The sequence below is a fragment of the Ogataea haglerorum genome (assembly GCF_019207285.1).
Source record: "Ogataea haglerorum isolate 81-453-3 chromosome Unknown 81-453-3_NODE_3_length_672639_cov_96.912891, whole genome shotgun sequence".
NCBI classification, from domain to species: domain Eukaryota; kingdom Fungi; phylum Ascomycota; class Pichiomycetes; order Pichiales; family Pichiaceae; genus Ogataea; species Ogataea haglerorum.
The window spans coordinates 373,927-391,451 of record NW_025065153.1 but is presented as its reverse complement, the minus strand read 5'-3'; the positions used below and the strand labels follow the sequence as shown (position 1 = coordinate 391,451).

Below are 17,525 nucleotides of genomic sequence, written 5' to 3'. Positions count from 1 at the left end.
TTTATTTCGAATAAAAATTGGAATCTGATTTTTATTTCCTGTCGGTTACCCGGTACAACCCGCTTTTTGTCGCTTTACCCGCCCTCGCTGCCTTTAAATCACATGCAAGTAGAGATCTCACGTAAGATGGTAGCAATTTAAGCAATATAGCCCGCAACACAGGCGTTTGTGTCTAGGGCAACAATAAGAAGCAGCAATAGATATCTGCTGGGGGCACTATCTTATAGCCGGTTCTGGTACGCATCACCTCAACCTTAAGACAATTTGATCGTGCTTCCACACCCCCAGCTACCGCCCTTATCTAAATTGACAGAAAAATGCTTGTTCCTATAAAAGGGCTTTCTTTTGTGCATCTGCCTTTCAAACGTTTTTTGAAGCCCACTAGGTTTTTTTGCTCACCACTGTGCTCTTTGTGTCTAATTTAATCAGCAATCTCTTACTCGTGCCATGAGCTCCTCCGAGACAGCCAAAAATAGCAAAATCACCACCAACACTTACTCCCATGTGTTCAAGTACCCACTAGTGGCGGAGGTCAGCGCGTTAGCAGAGAAGTCGTCCACCGTGAGGGTTGTCGAGTCGTACGCGCACTCGTTGCTCAGCAGAGTGCTCTCCGTGCTCTCCAGCGTGTCCATTCTCGTCTTGCTCCTAAACGCTATCGATCAGACGACGGATGCCACACTATCGTACTTGGACCGCACTTTCCCCTTTTTGACCACCATCTCCACAGAAACCATCTCAAAAGCGTTAAATGGCTACTACGACAGATGGGTCCGCGGCGCGGTGAAGAACACCAGGGCGACGTTTGCAAACACCGCCAGCTCTGTGCGCTCGCGGCTGAGTGCTGTGGTGAAGCGGTTCAACGACTACTACGAGTCTGCCTTGGACAGGCTGTTACCGCTGAAGAATCAGGCTGAAGCCAAGGGCCAGGAGGTGACCGACATCGCGCAGAGCGAGCTGACGCGGTCCAGAAAGCTGCTCAGATCTACCTACGAGAGGGCTCTTCCGTACGTCCACCAGGTGTCCGGCCTGCCGCAGTACGTGACCGAGGTGTACAATAGCGAGAAGTCCTCGTCGTCGGCCCCTGCAGCCATTGCGAAGACGTCGAGAAGACTCTCGAACGAGGCGTATGTGAACGCGATCAAGCCTACCTACGATGCGACTCTGAAACCGACCGTTGACCGCATCATTGGCAGCCAGTCTTTGCACACTAACGGCGCGGTTGACACGGTGGCTGAGCCGCTCAACGGCTCGCTCTAGGCGGGGAGTCCTTCTTTTTCTGGACAGCTCTACGGGCGTGTTTTGTTAGGTTGTATTTGAAACGATGCTATAAAAAATCAGCCGTTCAGTAGACCTGCGAAACGAGCACTGTACCTGCCGCCGTAGACTTGACACTCCTGCACAGCCCTGTTCAGCTCCTCGAACTCCTCGCGACTCAGCTTGATGTGAGTGTTGTTCTCATGGTTTCTCTCGGGCGTCGAGGCCGAAGGAATAGGAATCACCGTGGCGTACTTTTCCGGGTACTCGTTGAACGTTCTGACCCACGAGAGCGCGATCTGGGCCATGGTGCATCCCTTTTTGCGGGCCAGCTTTCCAATCCGCTCCAAAAGGTGTTTGTTGGCGTCGATGGCTTCCTGCGACGCAAACCTGTCAAACATACGGCGAAGATCGTTTGGTGGAAGATCGTCGATGGTGTTGATCTTGCCCGTCAGGTAGCCTCTTCCCAGCGGCGAATATGCCACGATCGGGATTTTCAGCTCCCTGCAAGTGTCCATAATTCCATTTTTCAGAATATCGGTGCTCCACAGAGAGAGTTCCACTTCGACACAGGAAATAGGATAGACGGCAGCAGCACGTCTGATGGTGTTTGCATTCACCTCAGACAGACTGATGCCCTTGATAACGCCTTTCTCGATGAACGGGATGCACGCCTTGACGAACTCCTCGACGGGTGTCTTTGCGTCCATGCGGCCGGCCTCAAACAGCTCGAACTTGTTGCCAGGGAAAAACGAGGCAATGTTCTCGATCGATCTCTTGACAGCTTCCGGGGAGCAATCGGGGCCGGTCGGGGTGACACATCCTTTGATGCAAACAGACACCTTGGACCGGTTTTCTGGGTACTTGGCGAAGTACGCCTGGAGCAGCTTGAGGTTTTCGAACGGCCGCTTTTCCACTGTTGGGTCCGGGTTGAAGAAGTTCGGACCGTAGAACTCGCCGCCGTTGAGCAGCGAGACGCCGTCCTTGATGGCGTTGTTGATAGCAGCAAAGGCCTGCTCACGTGGAACAGGCTCTGGACGAGCAGTCAGGGACATAAGGCCGTAGCCGGTGGGGCCAGAAATGGGGAAAGCAGACATGGGAAAAGCGGGAGCGCTGGAGGGCTTTTTATAGTGCGTCGGCGCTCTGGGGTCTGAGCAAGCCCGTGGCGTGAGAGCTCAGGCCCGTTGCGAACGCGGTCGTTGCGAGTGCTCCCTGGAGTTAGCTCCATATATTTGAGTCGCGCACGACGTTGGCGTGGGGGGGATTAGGACTAATTCCGTTTATAAGATGGAGACGTTTCGGCAAAAAAATTGCTGGTGCCAAAGATGTGCGCGTTGTTCCGAGGTGGAGTAGTCGAGCCCCTCGCGGTGGGCGACCACAGTCCAGCATATTACATCATCGGCCAGAGTGGGCCCGGTTCCTGAAACCGGCAATGCATTGTCTGGACCTGAGGCCGGCCGCAAAAGAAACGGAGATGGAAATTTAGACCATGCACAGGAAACTTCCTGCAACTTCACTGGAGGCGACTAATGCTGTGTTGATGCGGGGGAAAAGCCTGCATGGCCGTTTGGGGAAGGAAGCAAGCTTCCACTGCCTCGCTAGACAATAGGTTTTGCGCGTTCTGCAATGCACAGAAGAAGAAACTTTACAATATGCATGGAAACGCGGACGAATTATAAATCGTAGACTTTTCCCAACCTAAATCACCACCCGTCGGGACCTCGATCCGCCTCCCTCCCGCACACGGCACGATGTTGATGATGTCCGCCAACAGCACCCCGCCGAATGCGCTCAGCACGACCACAGCGGCCTACGGGCGACAGCCTGTCCTGGCCAAAACGCCGGACGACCGCTCCCAGAAAGTCCGGCTGCCCAGCATCAACAAACTGTTCCCGCGCCCGGACCAGCCAGCGGACCCCTTGTTCCAACCCGCACAGCACTACGTCCACAGCCCGCTCGTGCCTGCCGTGTACACGGGGCAGACGATGTTCCCGCTGCCGCAGCCCGCTGGGCCGGCGGCCGTGGCCATGAGTCTGTCCGATTCGCAGGAGTCGGTGCTTTCGCCCGCGAGACGCAAGTCGCTCTCGCGCGACAGCCGTTTCAAATGCGACCAGTGCCCCAAGTCGTACACAAGAAAACACAACCTGGTGTTCCACAAATTGAGTGTGCATGAGAAGGAGAAACTGTTTGGCTGCACAGAATGCCAGGTCAAATTCAGCCGCTCGTCAGACCTCTCGCGCCACACGAAGGAGCAGCACTCGTCGATCGTCAAGCCGTTTGTGTGTGGCGGTGTGAACCCGGACGGCACGGCGTGGGGGTGCGGCAAGCGATTCTACCGCAAGGACCAGCTGAAAAGCCATCTCAACACCACCAAGGCCGGGTTCAAGTGTCTGCAGCGCAACTTCGCTGTCATGATGGTGCCGGGCGGGCCCGACCCGGACCTGTGCGGGCTGTAGATAGGTTTAGATATACGAGTAACGAGAGCAACGCCCACGAATTTCAGTTCGCGAAAATACTTTCCCTCCTTATTTATGATCGACCCGAGCGTGCGATTGCGCTCCGCCATCGTCGACGGCCAGCTCCCGATCGTCGCCCGCCTGCTCAACCGCTACCCGGACCTGCTCGACAACATCGACCCGGCCAACGGGTGGTCGAACCTGCACTACGCCGCGTACCACGACCGGCTCGAGATATGCGACCTGCTGTTGCGCCGGATCGCGGACCGCGCGCGCGGGCCCACCGCCGGCGTGTACAGGGCTGCGCGGCACACCCCGCCGCCGCGCTCGTACGCCCAGATCACCAGCGAGGACGAGATAAAGCTCACGTTCCAGCACGACACCGTGATCCACACCGCCTGCTCCAACAACGCGCACCGCAGCCTCGAGCTGCTGCTGGCGTATTTCAGCGTGTGCATCGACCAGCGCGGCCACCACGGCTACACCGCGTCGCACGTGTGCTGCGTGGCGAACTTTGCGCTGTGTCTGGGCGTGCTGCTGGAGAACGGCGCATACCCGAACATCCAGGACGACGACGGCAACAGCCCGCTGCACCTGGCGCTGGAGTACGGCGCGCTCGACTGCGTCGACCTGCTTGTCGCGTACAAGGCGGACGGACAGCTGGTGAACAACGCGGGCTGGAAACCGGAGGACCTGGCGTACGATTTCGAGGTCCTGTCGCGGTACAAGGCGATGCAGACGCGCCCGCCCGCGCTGGCGTCGTTGCCTTCGCTCGCGAGCCAGCCGAGCGACGCGCCGGGGCCGCTCAACGCGAAGGTCTCGCTGCCGTCGATCCAGCACCGCAAGTTCTCGCTCTCGTCGCACGCCTCGTCCGACAGCGACACAGACGACCAGTACGTGGGCGACAGCAACTCTGTGTCGACGTCGTCGTCGCTCCGGCTCACCAGAGACCCGTCGCCCGTGAGCGACGCGGCTCAGGGCCCGTCAAGCTCGAACAGCCTGGCCAGCGTGCACGAGCACCGGCCAGGGCTCGCGCGCAAGGCGCCGCCGACGCCGCCCAGAAAGCTCTCCATCCCGGCTCCCGCGTCGGTGACGTCGTCGCTCAGCACGCAGTCGCCCGCCTCGAAACGGTCCTCGATGAGCATGCGCAATTTCCGGTCGAACTCGCAGACGTCGGAGTCGTCGCCGATGAAGCCGCAGAACCGGCTGTTCTCGCGGCCGCACGCGCAGAGCTCGCCCGTCGTGCCCGAGAACGAGCCCGTCCCCGTGCCGGCGTCGAAACTGAGCAACTTCCGGCTGCAGAACGAGAACCGTGTCAAGCTCGGACTGAAGCTGGACAGCATGATGCGGTCGCAGGAGAGCCTGGCGCAGGAGGCGGCCAGCGAGCCCGGCGTGCCGCGCGTGATGCGCTCGAATACAGAGCCCGCCGCAGACCACGCGCAGAAACGGTCGCGCATCCTGTCGATCCCGATCGCAAGTCTACGCTCTCGGAAAAATTAGCACTACATAGCATTAACCTTGCGTCGCGACGCATTGATCCAGTCCTTGAACGCGTCGCCGATGGTCGAGTAGCTCTCGAAGTTGTTGATCACGCGCACAAAATTGTCCACGTAGTCGTCCTCCGAGTCCGAGTCCTCGATGTTGGCGCTGCCCGTCAGCTGCGCGCCAGGCCGCTCGAGCCTGTCGTCGAACTGGAAGTTGTCGTTGAGCGAGTGTGTGATGAGCAGCTTCTCGTCTGTGGCGGTGTCGGCGCCGTCGTCCGCCGCGTCCTTGTCCGACTTGAGCAGCTGCAGCTGCATCGTGTTGTAGCTCTGGCAGTGGTCGCACTTGAGCCCCAGGTAGTGGTACGGCACGCGCGACTTGCCGCCGCAGTCGACGCACTTGACCACGCTCGTCCACGCGGCCATGCCGTCGGGCATCTTCGTTGCGCCGATCTCCTTGTCCAGCACGCGGAACTGCCGCTCCATGTTGACGATCGTGCGCGAGCAGATAGGACACTTGTACGAGTGCTTCGTGAACTCGTCGTAGCAGCTCTGGTGGATCGGGTGGCCGCACAGCATGAACACCACCTTCTTGGTGGAGCTGAACATGAACTCGTCGCAGATCGGGCAGTTGGAGTGCGTCGAGTTCTCGATGCACTTGTGGTTCTCCTGCAGCTCGATCGAGATGCACGTGTTGCAGTTTTTGCAGTGGAAATAGTCCTGGTTGATGCCGAGCCCGAGACGACAGATCCCGCAGTCGTCGCAGTGGTAGATGTTCTTCAGCTGGTCGTTGTCGAACAGCTTGCACGTGTCGCAGTAGTACTCGCTCAGCTTGCGGTTGCAGCCGACGCAGAAGTGCTGTGCCAGCTGCGGCGTGTTGCAGAACATGCACAGCACGTGCTTGATCCGGCTCCGCACCAGCTGGTGCGACTGCACCTCCTGGTCGTGGCAGAAGCGGCAGGTGTACCATCGGCGGCACGTCGGACACTCCACCTTGCAGTTGCGCTGGTAGTGCGCGCACCCGAGCATGTTTTCCTCGGCGTTGTAGTACGTCGGCTCGAGATCGCGCGGGCCGAGCACCACCTCGTCTCCGCTGGCCTCGCTCTCGGCGTCGTCGGCCTCTGCGCGCTTGTACCGCTGTTTTTCGAAGTACGAGCGCGACATCAGCTTCTGGATCAGAAACCGCTGGTCCAGCGGCAGCAGGTCCAGGCTCAGGATCTCCCTGATGCGCCGCCGCAGAAACGCCTGGTCGTTGAACTGCTCGAACGTCAGGTACGTGAGGTGGTCGTAGCTGGCCAGCCGGTCCTTCACAAGCGACACCGTCGCCTCGGGCTCCTGCAACACCTCGACTCCCCCCGGGTCGTGGAGGTCCTCGACGGGGTAGTCCAGGTTGGCGTTGACCACGTCGGTGAGCGACTCGCTCAGCTGGGCGTATATTCGCGCGAGCTCGTCCTTTTTCGTGTTGAGCCCGGCCAGCTTGCGCCCCAGCGACGTGGTGTTGTAGTCTCGCGTGAGGGCTGCGAGCTTGGGCAAGGTTGGCAAATGGGGGGTGATCGAGAAGGTGGGGAACGCGAGCCTGCCGACCTGCTCGAGCGTCTCTGTGAGGGAGTCCGCGTCGGACTGGGAGTCGGAGTCGGCCGGAGGGCTGCTGGGCTGCTCTGGGCGTAAACGCATTTGCGCAATCTGAGATTAATATTCGACTACTTGTCTATTATTTGACAGTGTGCACAGCCCATGGAAAAAACAATAATTAACTTGTTAGCTGTTTATTCGCAACATGGCTTTTACAGACTACATCAAAATTAGCGGATTCGCTCAGGACATGAAGTCCATGAACTTCAGGTAAGTGCTCTTCCCCGGTGCCTAACAGCAGTCTCTACGGCCAATGGATCGGCATTGTGCTGGTATTTCTGTGCATCGCCCTGGGCATCGCCAACATCTTCCACTTCAACATTGTGATCGTGTTTGCGATCCTGGCGATCATCCAGGGCATCATTCTGGCGTTTGTGGAGGTGCCGTTCCTGCTCAAGATCTTTCGGGTGCCTGATTGGTTCATCCGCGGCGTCCAGATGCTGGACCGGAACATGTACAGAGTGCTGTTCTACGTCGTAATGGCGGTGATCCAGTGGCTGAGCCTCACGTGCCAGTCGACGTCGCTGATCGCGCTGGCGGTGCTCATGACGATCGCGGCGCTCTGCTACGCGGTGGCGGGCGTGATGAAACAGGAGTTCCACAAGTCCAACGTCGTGGCCAGCGTCGACGTGAGCGAGATGCCGATCGACGCGCAGATCAGACAGGCGTTGTGATATGCCTGCGGGTCGCCCGCTTTCGCGTGTATTGTCCTATACATTCTATTTCAGATGGCCAGATGGTGGATCTTGCGCAGATGCTGCTTGAGGTTATCGTTTCTATTGAAACGCTTGCCGCACTTCTCCTGCGGACACACGAACGGCTTTTCGGACGAGTGCGACCGCATGTGCCGCTTGACGTGCTCGGGCCGCTGGAACCGCGAGTGGCACAACGGACACTCGTGGGTTTTCTTCTTCTCCTGCTCGGAGTTCTTGGAGCGGGACTTGGACCGCGACGACTGCAGCGGCCGGTCCAGCCGCTCCGGCTCCTTGAGCCCGGAGCCGAGCGCAAGCTTCTTTTTGTACTCTTCGGCTTTATTGTCGCCTCCCAGGAACGAGCTGACGCCGGATGTGGATGACGATGACGAGTTTGGCGGAGTTAGGTATTGGAACCGTGAATACTGTCTGACCTGGGTATGTGAGTAGGGAGTGTCGTAGTGGTAGGGCGCCGACGCTGGGGCCGCCGCCTGCGCGTGTTCCGGCTCGGGCACCTCCGAGATGGAGAAATTCAGATCGTCCATGAACGAGCTGGCAGAGCGCAGCGCGGCCGTCTTCGCCTCCTTGTACGACGCGATCTCGCTCAAGTTCATCGTCGAGCGCGACCGCGTCAGCCGGCCCGGCTTGGGCTGCGGCGGAGGTAGCGTCGTGGCGCGCAGCAGCGGCGGATGCATGAGTTTCTGCTGGTCGAGCGCCTCGACGTTGTCGTCGTCGATCAGCAGCGGGATGTCCTGCACTTTCTGTAAAAACTCTGGGTTGATGAAGTCGCCCGACGCGGCCAGATGGTCCATGTGGTACACCTCGTGCGTCTCGTGTCTGAGCGTGTGCAGGTCCGACAGCTTGCCGCCAAACTTCTTTTTCATCAGTACGGACGGCGACACAAAGTACGACTCGCAGGGCTCGCCGGCGCTGTCGCGTGGCTCCTCGCCGTCGTCCTCCTCGTTCTCGTCCACCGCTGGCCGTCCGGGAGTGCGCAATGGCGTGTGCAACGGCGAGCCGTGCTGGTTGTGCTGCATCTGCAACTGTAGGTCTGTGTCCAGGTGCGACAGCGAAACAGACGTCGTGAGCGACCGCTGTTTCCTGTGTTTAGTGATCTTGGGCGACAGAAACGCCGGCGGTGTGTAAAACGGGTTGCCCGTGCCGGGCGACTTGTCCGTGGCTCTGCCCGCGTTTGCGGGGCGCCGTGGCGTGATCAGCGAGTTCGACCGCCTGATGGGCGTGCGGTGCACGTTCGAAAGCGACCCGTTGCTCACGCTCGACGGAATCGGGTTCTCGGTGTGCACGCTGGACACCGTCGAGCTCGAGTACGACTCTGTCAGCGGATGCATGTACGCCGGGTACTGCAGCGCCGGGTCCTCCTGACTGGAGATCGGTACAAAATCCAGCAGGCCCTCGTGCACGGCAGACGGCGCGGACGCGGACGCGGGCTGCTCGTGGCCAAACTCCTGGTCCGAGCCCATGTGCGGCCGATGCAAAAAGCTGTACTCGTGGACGCTCTGTAGAGTCAGCGTCTCGTCAAGCAGCGGCGACGACGAGACCGTCACGTTGTGATCCTTGAAAGGAGTCTGGTTGGCTGGCGGCGGAGATGAGGACATCATTCTATCTCACAGCAATCTCGCTGGCCAAGCACGAAAAGTGGGACAAAGGGTAAGTTGGGAAGAATGCTCGCAAAACGGCCGGAAAACAGACTGTGTTTGTGAGAAACGGCAGGGCAGGTCGCTGGTGCAGTTCTTGTTGCCTCTGGATGGCCGTGACAAGAAATAAAAAGGGAGACAGGTTTTTCTTGGATAATTAACCCGATTTACTTAAATGCGGTACCTCTGATTTTTGAAAAATTCTCAAATCTCAGTTGCAGAGGGTGGAGTTTTCGCAGAAGAGCCGCCTTTACATAAAATGTGCGCGAACCGGGCCCGGAATGTGGGTTCTGTCTGCTCCAGCTGCCAGACACAGCTGCACGGCTGCCGGGCGTCGCAATGTGTGCCCATGTCGTGCTTCCTAAAATACCACACACCCGTACACCAGCAATGAGCCCCGACCGAGGACAGCGGCCGGCACGAGCTGACGGCGGCCGTTCGTCTAGGTTGTGTGGCCTACATGCTACGGCAAAGAGGGGCGCTTGGGCCAGTATCGCGCCCGAAGGTACGTCCTGGGCTGTTCTTGGTCCCCGTTTATCGGCTTGGACGTTTTACCCCATTGGGTAAAATGTCAGTTTCGCGTCGTCGGCTCGATTTGTTTACTCTTGCATGGCTCACGCGTCACTAGCCCTGCTCCGCCACGGGCCTGTTGGGAGCGCATCCGTGCACCAGACACCAAGCGGAAAAAATAAAGCGCCGTCGAATTCGAGCTCCTTGTGTTACCCGGCCCTCTCGTGCCCGGCTAATTTTCTGCGATCGACGCCGTGTAATCGCGGAGGTAGCCGTAGGGTGAGCGGAAACATGGCACGATACTCGCGATGACAGCTGGCCCTGTATGGGCCAGCTGGTGGCTCAATTGTTTGTGTCGTGGGTGCCACACACGCTGGCGCCCTCCTGCATCCGCACAACCCGGCAACCCTCGTCCGACCTCGACTCCGGGCATCCTTCTGGAGTCATATTTTTTTTCACCACGGCCAATAATAACCGGCCTGAGTCGCACCCCACACCCAATTTTCTACTTGTCCACCAATATTTTACTCGTCTTTTCTTCCTCTTCTTCTCGGTGAATCATGTTTGCTAAAATCGCTACTAGACAGTTCTCCTCCACTGCGTCCTCCGCCTACAAGGTGTCCATTCTGGGTGCTGCCGGTGGTATTGGACAGCCATTGTCTCTGCTGATGAAACTCAACCACAAGGTCACCAACCTCTCCTTGTACGACCTGAGACTGGGTGCCGGTGTTGCCACCGATATCTCTCATATCCCAACCAACTCCGTGGTCAAGGGATACGGTCCAGAGGACGATGGGCTGTCGAAGGCATTGCAAGACGCCGACGTGGTCCTGATCCCTGCCGGTGTTCCTAGGAAGCCGGGCATGACCAGAGACGACCTGTTCAACACCAATGCCTCCATTGTCAGAGACCTTGCCAAGGCCTGTGCTGACCACTGTCCAAAGGCTGCCATCTGTGTGATCTCGAATCCTGTCAACTCGACTGTTCCTATTGTTGCCGAGGTGCTCAAGTCCAAGAACGTCTACAACCCAAAGAAGCTGTTTGGTGTCACCACTCTGGACGTGCTGAGAGCCTCTAGATTTTTGTCGGAAGTCGCCGGAACCAACCCTGTCCACGAGCACGTTACCGTGGTTGGCGGCCACTCCGGAATCACCATTGTTCCGCTGATCTCCCAGACCAACCACAAGAACCTGCCAAAGGAGACCTACGACGCTCTGGTGCACAGAATCCAGTTTGGCGGTGACGAGGTCGTCCAGGCCAAGGGTGGTGCTGGTTCTGCTACCTTGTCTATGGCCCAGGCCGGTGCTAGATTTGCCTCTGCCGTGCTGGACGGTCTTGCCGGCGAGAAGGACGTTGTCGAGCCTGCCTTCGTCGACTCTCCGCTGTTCAAGGACGAGGGTGTCGACTTCTTCTCGTCCAAGGTCACTCTGGGCGTTGACGGTATCAAGCACATCCACGATCTTGGCCTGCTCACTAACGCCGAGCAGGAGATGATCAACACCGCCAAGGAGACGCTGGTCAAGAACATCGAGAAGGGTGTCAACTTCGTCAAGCAAAACCCATAACTTATTTATACGAAACCACCATATTCGTGATAAAACTGAAATAAAAAATATCTTCTATGTTACAGCTTTAAACGTTGTTGGTGAACGCGTTCAGCACCAGCTCCTTGCCGCGCGTCCGCTGCGACCTCGCAGGCAGCGCCTTGAGATACTCTTCGTTGATGTGCGGCAAAACCTGTGTGATGTAGTAGAACCCGCCTTTCGACGTCCAGCTCACGTCGTTCTCCGCGTACGTGTATCTTGTGCACCTCATCCGGCTCAAGATCGATTCCGGATGGCCCCACGAGATTGTGTACCCTGGAGGCACAATCGGCTTGAGACTGATGATCTGCGTGCCTGCTCTGAGATTTGAAAACAGATCGACCACTCTCTTCGAGAGCTCCGAGTCGAAAAGATAGTTATTCACCAGAATCACGTCGCTGCGGTCGATAATCTGCTGGACAGGCGCGTTGTCCACAAACGACTCGCCAAGGAAAAACTTCATTGCCCCGTGCTTCACTCCCCAGATGGCGCATCTTTTCTCAAACTCCTCGGTCTGAAGCCTGCACAGTCGCGATGCGTGGTCCATGATCTCGACGCCGTAGCTCTCACATCCATGCTCCAATGCTGCCTGGATGGTGCAATTGCCGACTCCGGAACCCAGATCAATGAAAACCTTGGTGTGCGACAGATTGCACTGCTTGAACGCTCTGCTCAGAAACGTCGGCATCAGTTCGCCGTATACGTAGTTAGAAAACGCCTTGTAGCTCCTAAGCTTCCTGTAGTCAGGAAGAACTCCCCGCAAATAGCACTGGTTCATGATCTCGTGCACAAGCAGTTGCGGGAACGTTTTGCGCTGTCGAATGTGTTGGATCATCTCGCCGGAATTCCTGAGCTCCATCACCAGCGAGTTATACTCCCCAACGAGTCGGACTAGCTGGTCGCCGTCGTGCCGGCTCACAGCATCGTCCCATCGCCTGATTAAACAGTTTTGCGGATTATCGAAGTCAATCACTAGCTTTCGAGCCTTTTCCGGCATGTACACCATGGCGGTCAATTCCATCACTCGAGCAATATCTGCAATGGGGTTGAACCAGGCATTGAGCTTGCATTCTGCCAGGAGGTATTTCTCTTGATAGTCAAAAAGCGGGTACAAAAGATGCACCTCGCGGGGCCTGATGCGCGGATTCTTCATAACATATCGGTCCAGCCGATCATTCACCAACGTGTATGCGCTGGTGAGCTCGAGCTCCTTGCGTTTGTTACTTGCCTCTGGGTCAAAAAAGCTCCACGTAATATTCACGTCGTCGGACGTCTCGTGGTTCAAGAACCAGGGACTACCACCGCTCTGCTCCGCGCTCTCGATCTGCTGTTTCGGTTCGCTCTGCTCCTCGATCTGCTTTTCTCGCTCGGTGGACTTTCTATTCGATATCTTTTTCGCGCTCGTTTGTGGTTTAGCAGTCTGCTTGCGTTTGCCGGTGGACGGCTCTTCTGGATCTTCCTTCTTTACCAGTTGCCTCCTTCGTCTGCGATCGCCAACACCCCCAACAAAGTACTCCGTAGCGTTCAGCAACTGTTGAAGAGTGTTCCCTTTGTAGTAATTCGCATACCTTTTCGTGCTTTTTCCTCCCACGCAAGACACACCTGCCTTTTCTCTAGGGACACCCTTCCAAGAAATATCTTGCCCGCCGCCATTGCCAATGGCCGCGTGCTTAACGATATCCCCAACAGTTTCTGGGGGGCTTGTTGCCGAGGATGTTGGCGGAGTGTCCTCTCCCCGTACTGGTGAGCGGTCAGGTTCAAGCCCTAGCAGTGCCATCAGAGGTTTCTTTGACAGCAACTAGATACAGCTATTAAAGCCAGTCAAAAACAAAACAAATTCTTTGACTTGGCCTGTGTTTCGATCAGGGAAATTTACTAGTAGTGTATGATGCAATTATACTAGAGGTTTTTGCGCGACACCAGTTCGTTAACCTGGTACTCCTTGAGCCATCTGAAGGGCAAGGAATAAACCTCAGAGATGCTCTGGCACTTGAGCACGGAGATAATCTCCTGGGTTTTGCCAAAATGTGCATTGTCGCGCAGCAACCCAAGCGATTGGTAGAACTCGTTGTAATCTGCTTCCAGTTGCAGAGCACCACCCACACTGAACTTGTTGCAATATATGACGTTTTTCTCAAAGTAGCTCGTTACGGCGTCCGAGAGAACAAGCTGAATTTTGAGAAAATCGCTGTAGGACACCACTGTGCGTAAATACGTCAAGTCGTTCTTCAAAGCTGCAAGAGTCACGTCCAGCTCGCGGGAAGGACCTGGCTCCATTTCGGAGATTGTGGCCCACGAGCTGTGGCTTATAAAGTACGACTTCATCGTCTTGTTCAGCTCCCGCTCAAAGTAGGCGTGGATCTTGCGCGGAAGCTGTGTCATCAGCTCCTTGTTGTATCCCTTGATAACGGAGTCGAAAAACGTTGTGTCCAGTCGGGAGTTGCCATTTATTGAGCTCCACAGCTCAAGAAAAACAATTGATTCTCCCCAGGTGGCCATCGTCTCGATGATATACTTGGACGAACACCAGATGCGGCAGATGCGCCCCAGAGCAGACACCTCGTCGTTGATCTTGCCATGAATTATAGTGTCTAGGGCATTGAATCCTTGCTTCAAATTGGCAAAATACAGATTTAGTAGTCTCAGCTGCACTTCGCTCAGAAACTTCACCTGGAACTTCGTTGGCAACATCGCGTAGTTATCGCTAATGCCTTCGAGCAAGCTTTTCAAATTGATTGCCGACCTAGTAGGCTTTGTCTTGCCGTTCTCCACAAAATCCTTATCAATTGCAAAAGCGTCCTTCTTGCTAATAATCTCTTCGTATCTGTGATTTACAAAGTTTTTCTCGTTATTGAGCCACAAGTTGAACACATCCTCGTTTGATAGAATGAGAGAAGAGGTCAGCAGTCGCGTATATTCTGGCTCTACTGGCGTGAAGTTGTATGTTTTGCTCAAGTTCTGGTCGAATTTTTGTAGCTCCAAAATCAAGTGACTAAGAAGACCCTCGTGCTTGGAGACTGAGTCCATTTCCCTGTCAAATTTCTGCTTCACTGGGCTGAGGAGGGAGATAATAAAATTCTTCTTTAGGCTCTTGTCAGGGAAATATTGTTTGAATGTGCTACCAAAAAGTTTCTCCACCGCGGGTACGCTCTTCTTTAAATAAGCTTGAAGGTAATTCAAGGCGTATTCCGGCTTGTTAAGTCTATTGGTCTCGCTCGAGCCTTCAAAATGGAACACGAACTTCACCTTGAAGTTGGAGGCCAAACAGTCGAGTGCCCAGAAAGTGTCTATCTGGTCTCCTAGATTGTAGATGGATTGCAAGCGAACGAGTTGTCCAAAGCTCCTTCTCATGGAAGCGATGTCCTTTGTCCTTATCTTCTGTTCGTCGTCCCATTCGCGTATGAGAGATTTAAACTCGGACGTAAGTCTTTCTTTCAACTCGCCTCCCGCAACCGACTGAAACTTTGACTGGAGAAGATCGACATACTCGGTGTGACTTGCAGCCGAGCTTGGATCATCAGTCTCTGTCTTCTCGTAAGCTTCCACCTCTGTGCGTAACTCCTCCAGATGGCCAATTGCGTCGTCTATTTTCAGTCTGGGCAGCTCCAAAAGCTCGAAATCGTTCAGTTTATCAGTTAGATCAAGATACTTATCGTAGAGCGTCTTTATATTTTTCAAAATGAGCTTCTTGCTCAATTCTTGTTTTGCGCTCGTCAATAGCTCTATTTTTCCGTATTTTTGAATAAGTTCATCAATGGCTGCGACGTCGTCTTGGTCTACTATGGTCTCAAGCTGTTGAATCAGAGACCCGGCTAGGTCCCATTGGTTTTGCTTGCCTTCGGGGCTCGCCTGCTCCTTCAGCCAAAGCCTTTCGCCCTCTATGCGTTTTATAACCTGATCAATGGACGCCAGATCCTCGATCGTGGTAAAATTCTGGTTGAGAAACGACTTCAACATAACGAATAACGAACAAGATACAAATAAGTAAATATTTCAAGTCAGATCGGTGCAGAGATGTAGGCAGCGTGCAGAAAACAAAATTCCATGCAGCTCGCGGGCCTATAGAAGCTGGAAGCAAGAATACAGGAAGTCGAGAGCAAGGTTGAAAGCAAGCTAAATTAGGCTACTGGTTAGCATAAAAAGATCTGAGTAGTCGTTAGCAAGGATCTTCGGCTTTATTGAGAAGTTAGGACGCTAATATATACATACTCAAAACTGGTCTTCCTCGATCCCCAGAAAAAAAGAGGCTGATTATTACTGCCAAACAGAATATTCGAGTGCCAAACTGTTTTGCTATTTTGTCCTAGCATAGCATCACCACATAAATGACATCAGCTGTAAGTATAATGAGCCGACTCATTGAGCTGGCGTCTTGTCAATTTCGTCACTAACCGTCCAGTCCAAAGAATATAGGCTTGTTGTTGTCGGCCCACCAGTGGTGGGAAAGTCTGCATTGACGATAAGACTGACACAATCGGAGTTTGCGAACGAATATGACCCCACAATTGAGGATTCCTACAGACATTACTGCGAAATCAACGGCGTGCCTTCTTCCCTGGATATCCTGGACACTGCAGGGCAGGAGGAGTACTCTTCGATGAGAGACTTGTACATGAAAACGGGCGAAGGGTTTCTTTTGGTGTTTAGTTTGACAGACCGCAAGACTTTCGAAGAAATCAGCTCATTCTATAACCAAATAATGAGAGTCAAGGGCGAGCAGGTGGCATTTCCTCCTTTGATTTTGGTAGGAAACAAATCCGACCTCGTGGACGAACGACAGGTGTCAAAGGACGAGGCAGTCGCGCTTGCTTCGAGAATGGGCTGTGCGTATATTGAGACCTCTGCCAAGACGGGATTAAATGTGACAGAAGCATTCCATAATTTGGTCAAAATTATCATAAATAATGGCTACAAACACGCTGGCCTGGTGGGCACGACATTTCCCGATCCCGCGGAGGAAGCCAAGGAAAGACAGAAGCAGACCACAGGAAGTAAAAAGGGCAAGAAAGAAGCTCGTGCGGCGACTTCTGAAAACCTTGCCACAGGCATGGGAACTGGAGTCAATGGATCCACCGTCCAGGCCACCGGAGCTAAAGGCTCTTCTCATGTCTCCGGTGCTGGCACTGGTGGTGAGTCGAAGAATAAAAAGGACGGTTCTGGGGGCTGTTGTACTATCATGTGAGGTGTACCAAGTAAAAGTATGAATTTAAAGTGACATTTTTAATGAGAGGTGTAATTCAATTACAAAAGCAAATCCTCAACGAGAGCAGAGACAATTGTGGACAGCTTGCAGACAGATTGCTCAATTCTCTTACAAAGCAGCCTCTGCTTGCTTCTTCACGTCGGCCAATGGGTTGGTGATGGCATCGTCACCAGTCTCGGTGGGGGCGGAAGGAGCAGCAGAAGGGATGGATGGAGCCGATTCGGCTGTAGAAGCCGTGCTGTTTGCAGCCGGGGTCTCGCCAACAGTAGATCCAGCAGTTCTGACTGGAACCTTGGATCTGATGAAGCTGCCGACTGGACCCAGCTTCTTTTCGGCGTTCTCCAGTGCTGGACCGGTCTTCTCCTTGATCAATTGAAGCAGCTCGGCCACCTTGTCCTTGACAACCTTTGTGTACGTGACAATAGCATCGTCGATCTGTTTTTGGTTCTTCAAGTAAAGAGGAGGAACGGAGAATGCCGTCAGAGTAGCCGTGAAGAGCAGAGTCCAGAGGGTGAACCAGGAGCTCAGCTTGTAGAGGATGTAGGCGACGCCGGCCACCTTCAGGGTGGACTCAATGTCCTTTGCGTAGAGTAGCTCCTGCAGTTTGAGCTCGGCAGTCTTGATGAGGTTGGCTGCATGGCTGGCGTATTCCTCAGCGTACTGGCCAATGACGTTCTTGTATGCCGGTCTGAATCTGGTGACAAATCCTTGGCCGGTGGCCAGCTTACCGGCGTACTCGCCCAATGCAGAAACTAGATGGGTTAGTATTATTGGTCGTGTGACTTGGCTGGGAGATATCCAAACTAGTCAGCGTCGAACTTACCTGCCAGAACAAAAGCGGAAATATAAAACACGATGCTGAGCAGATTGACCGACTTCAGCAAAAGCAGGGATCCCACCAAAGATCCAAACACTTTGCCGGAAACAGATGGGTCTTTCCAAGTCAGCAAATCATAGCCTGACTTGCTCACGCAGGCACCGCCACAACAGGTTTTAGCTTCAGACATTTCCAACGGATGATGAATACGGGGTTATTTGTTAGTTACGTGCAATTGTATC

At 54.9% G+C, this 17,525-nt stretch overlaps 13 protein-coding genes across 13 annotated transcripts; 5 read left to right on the top strand and 8 right to left on the bottom strand.

The window, feature by feature from the left end:
* Nucleotides 1-447: 447 nt before the first annotated feature.
* On the top strand, nucleotides 448-1,257 carry KL911_001362 (uncharacterized protein; the record flags this gene model as incomplete). Its single annotated transcript, XM_043196312.1, has 1 exon — nucleotides 448-1,257. The coding sequence occupies one exon, from the start codon at nucleotides 448-450 to the stop codon at nucleotides 1,255-1,257; it is 810 nt and encodes a 269-aa protein (XP_043055935.1).
* Nucleotides 1,258-1,334: 77 nt separating this feature from the next.
* On the bottom strand, nucleotides 1,335-2,643 carry KL911_001361 (uncharacterized protein; the record flags this gene model as incomplete). Its single annotated transcript, XM_043196311.1, has 2 exons — nucleotides 1,335-2,428; nucleotides 2,631-2,643. The coding sequence occupies 2 exons, from the start codon at nucleotides 2,641-2,643 to the stop codon at nucleotides 1,335-1,337; spliced, it is 1,107 nt and encodes a 368-aa protein (XP_043055934.1).
* Nucleotides 2,644-2,743: 100 nt separating this feature from the next.
* On the top strand, nucleotides 2,744-3,427 carry KL911_001360 (uncharacterized protein; the record flags this gene model as incomplete). The annotated part of the gene is made up of 2 exons (XM_043196310.1): nucleotides 2,744-2,819; nucleotides 3,078-3,427. 2 exons carry the CDS (start codon nucleotides 2,744-2,746, stop codon nucleotides 3,425-3,427), a joined length of 426 nt encoding a protein of 141 aa, XP_043055933.1.
* A 27-nt stretch (nucleotides 3,428-3,454) lies between these two features.
* KL911_001359 (uncharacterized protein) lies at nucleotides 3,455-5,210 on the top strand (the record flags this gene model as incomplete). The annotated part of the gene is made up of 2 exons (XM_043196308.1): nucleotides 3,455-3,958; nucleotides 4,050-5,210. 2 exons carry the CDS (start codon nucleotides 3,455-3,457, stop codon nucleotides 5,208-5,210), a joined length of 1,665 nt encoding a protein of 554 aa, XP_043055932.1.
* A 12-nt stretch (nucleotides 5,211-5,222) lies between these two features.
* Nucleotides 5,223-6,865, bottom strand: KL911_001358 (uncharacterized protein; the record flags this gene model as incomplete). Its single annotated transcript, XM_043196307.1, has 2 exons — nucleotides 5,223-6,540; nucleotides 6,609-6,865. The coding sequence occupies 2 exons, from the start codon at nucleotides 6,863-6,865 to the stop codon at nucleotides 5,223-5,225; spliced, it is 1,575 nt and encodes a 524-aa protein (XP_043055931.1).
* A 164-nt stretch (nucleotides 6,866-7,029) lies between these two features.
* KL911_001357 (uncharacterized protein) lies at nucleotides 7,030-7,370 on the bottom strand (the record flags this gene model as incomplete). Its single annotated transcript, XM_043196306.1, has 2 exons — nucleotides 7,030-7,263; nucleotides 7,332-7,370. 2 exons carry the CDS (start codon nucleotides 7,368-7,370, stop codon nucleotides 7,030-7,032), a joined length of 273 nt encoding a protein of 90 aa, XP_043055930.1.
* Nucleotides 7,371-7,547: 177 nt separating this feature from the next.
* KL911_001356 (uncharacterized protein) lies at nucleotides 7,548-9,134 on the bottom strand (the record flags this gene model as incomplete). Its single annotated transcript, XM_043196305.1, has 1 exon — nucleotides 7,548-9,134. The coding sequence occupies one exon, from the start codon at nucleotides 9,132-9,134 to the stop codon at nucleotides 7,548-7,550; it is 1,587 nt and encodes a 528-aa protein (XP_043055929.1).
* Nucleotides 9,135-9,337: 203 nt separating this feature from the next.
* Nucleotides 9,338-9,831, bottom strand: KL911_001355 (uncharacterized protein; the record flags this gene model as incomplete). Its single annotated transcript, XM_043196304.1, has 2 exons — nucleotides 9,338-9,633; nucleotides 9,789-9,831. 2 exons carry the CDS (start codon nucleotides 9,829-9,831, stop codon nucleotides 9,338-9,340), a joined length of 339 nt encoding a protein of 112 aa, XP_043055928.1.
* A 409-nt stretch (nucleotides 9,832-10,240) lies between these two features.
* KL911_001354 (uncharacterized protein) lies at nucleotides 10,241-11,245 on the top strand (the record flags this gene model as incomplete). The annotated part of the gene is made up of 1 exon (XM_043196303.1): nucleotides 10,241-11,245. One exon carries the CDS (start codon nucleotides 10,241-10,243, stop codon nucleotides 11,243-11,245), a length of 1,005 nt encoding a protein of 334 aa, XP_043055927.1.
* Nucleotides 11,246-11,312: 67 nt separating this feature from the next.
* On the bottom strand, nucleotides 11,313-13,040 carry KL911_001353 (uncharacterized protein; the record flags this gene model as incomplete). Its single annotated transcript, XM_043196302.1, has 1 exon — nucleotides 11,313-13,040. The coding sequence occupies one exon, from the start codon at nucleotides 13,038-13,040 to the stop codon at nucleotides 11,313-11,315; it is 1,728 nt and encodes a 575-aa protein (XP_043055926.1).
* A 122-nt stretch (nucleotides 13,041-13,162) lies between these two features.
* Nucleotides 13,163-15,220, bottom strand: KL911_001352 (uncharacterized protein; the record flags this gene model as incomplete). The annotated part of the gene is made up of 1 exon (XM_043196301.1): nucleotides 13,163-15,220. The coding sequence occupies one exon, from the start codon at nucleotides 15,218-15,220 to the stop codon at nucleotides 13,163-13,165; it is 2,058 nt and encodes a 685-aa protein (XP_043055925.1).
* Nucleotides 15,221-15,588: 368 nt separating this feature from the next.
* Nucleotides 15,589-16,445, top strand: KL911_001351 (uncharacterized protein; the record flags this gene model as incomplete). Its single annotated transcript, XM_043196300.1, has 2 exons — nucleotides 15,589-15,600; nucleotides 15,663-16,445. The coding sequence occupies 2 exons, from the start codon at nucleotides 15,589-15,591 to the stop codon at nucleotides 16,443-16,445; spliced, it is 795 nt and encodes a 264-aa protein (XP_043055924.1).
* A 129-nt stretch (nucleotides 16,446-16,574) lies between these two features.
* KL911_001350 (uncharacterized protein) lies at nucleotides 16,575-17,473 on the bottom strand (the record flags this gene model as incomplete). The annotated part of the gene is made up of 2 exons (XM_043196299.1): nucleotides 16,575-17,253; nucleotides 17,343-17,473. The coding sequence occupies 2 exons, from the start codon at nucleotides 17,471-17,473 to the stop codon at nucleotides 16,575-16,577; spliced, it is 810 nt and encodes a 269-aa protein (XP_043055923.1).
* Nucleotides 17,474-17,525: the final 52 nt, after the last annotated feature.